Source organism: Leptonychotes weddellii, chromosome 10 (genome assembly GCF_054177405.1).
Source record: "Leptonychotes weddellii isolate Sample4059 chromosome 10, ASM5417740v2, whole genome shotgun sequence".
Taxonomy (NCBI): Eukaryota; Metazoa; Chordata; class Mammalia; order Carnivora; family Phocidae; genus Leptonychotes; species Leptonychotes weddellii.
In genome coordinates, this window is record NC_138378.1 from 21,858,143 (window position 1) to 21,859,857 (window position 1,715).

At 56.0% G+C, this 1,715-nt stretch overlaps 1 protein-coding gene across 1 annotated transcript in view; it reads left to right on the forward strand.

Moving 5' to 3' along the window:
• Positions 1-451: 451 nt before the first annotated feature.
• AHCY (adenosylhomocysteinase) overlaps positions 452-1,715 on the forward strand; it is an 11,652-nt gene continuing 10,388 nt past the window's right edge. The window contains exon 1 of the mRNA XM_006727484.3: positions 452-613. Within this exon, the coding sequence (XP_006727547.1) occupies positions 586-613 (28 nt within the window). The 5' untranslated portion in view covers positions 452-585. The remainder of the gene's footprint in view (positions 614-1,715) is intronic.

The window sequence follows — 1,715 nt, forward strand, 5'->3', positions numbered from 1 at the left end:
TATGAAACGTTTAACGATACACACATATGTAGTAAAAATAGTAAAATGCATGCAAATTTACCTAAACTCATAACAGCAGTTACCTGGAGGGGAGGGTGGAATTATCTGGGGTGTGCTGGGTACCTGACATATTGCAACTTTACGTATAATCCGTTTGGTAGGTATCATTCGGTCCATTTTACTAATGAGGAAATTGCGGCTCAGGGAGGTGAGCTGGTTAGAATAGCAGTTTCACTAGGTTTTGACTATGGATTTCCCGGCTGAACGAATGAAAGAAAGGGAGCCTCAGGTTTGCTCTCAGGCCTCTCCCGGAGCTCTCTTCCAGACCCACCGCGGACAAAATCGGGTTCTTTTCTCAGCAGGATTCGAAGTCTGTTCCAGCCCCTGCGCCCTCCCACCTTGCGTTGGGCCCCGCCCCGGACCACTCAGCGCTAGCGGGACTCATGAATATGCAAGATAGAGGAGGCTATTTAAAGGCGCCAGCGCCTACCGCACATCCCTGCCCAGCGCCGCCCTTCCTGTGCCAGTCCCTAGCCCCAGGGCCAGCTCCCTTCGTCCATCATTCTGTGCGGAAACTCTGCCAGCATGTCGGACAAACTGCCCTACAAAGTCGGTGAGTTCCAGGAGTGCAACTAGCTGGGTCGGCTCCGCGCCCACCGGGGGTCTGCCGGGGAGGCGGCCGCGGGGCCCTCGCGGGGCGCTTAAGGTCCCCTGAATCTTTGGCTCGGCTGATCTTGGCCGCGCGTGGCCGCCTGGGGGTTGGAGTTCTCGTGTTGCAGCGAGCCGGTCGTCGGAGGCGGCCGTGGACTACAAGTCCCGGCGTGCCGCGCGAGGCCCGGTGCAGGGGCGCGGGCTGCGGAGCCGCCAAGTGGCGGCGTGTCGCGCTGGAGGAGGCTGGGCCAGCCGGAGAGCGCGCACCTGGCCGCGGCCTGGGACTGTTGGCACCTGCAGGGACCTACTCCAGGAGGCCAAGATTCTGCCGTCTGGGCCTGGACCGGCCCCTTGGCCAACTGGGTGGACCCGAACAAGTGCCTACGCCGGTCTGGGCTTCCTGTAGGGAAGGCGAGGGCACTGGAGTCCGTAAGGCGTGTGCGGAGGAGAGGCCTGGAGAGCGAGCCAGAGGCCGGCACTAGTCCACCCACAAGGGACTTTGGGCTCGTTACTCAACCTCTGGGGTCACTCTCCTGGTCAGCAGGGACAGTCGTGCAGAGAATCTCGAAGAAAATTGGGAGTGCTTAGAAAAATCCTTGCTGTCCTATGGATTGAGGTTGATAAACTGACAGTTAATGTTTCATGGGCGTTTACTATGGGATGGGCACCACCTTTGACCTTTATTCTACATCAATTCATTTTATTCTCACGGTTTTTTAGGGAAGGGACTATTATTTTCTCATTTGATGATGAGTATGCAGAGAAACAGGAATAAAGGTAGCTTGCTCAAGATCGTACAGCTGGGAGGTGTTGGAGCAGGGTATGAACGTAGGCCTTGAAGGCCTCTAAGCACACCTTTTCACCACTGTATATAAGTGAACACACTTGGAGCAAATCTAATGAACTCTCAGCACGAACCTGTTCAGGCTGCTAGCAGTTTTTAAAGTAAATTCAAGAGACCATTAAACCGGGTGCCTGGGTGGCTCAGTTGGTTAAGCCACTGCCTTCGGCTCAGGTCATGATCCTGGAGTCCCTGGATCGAGTCCCGCATCGGGCTCCCTGCA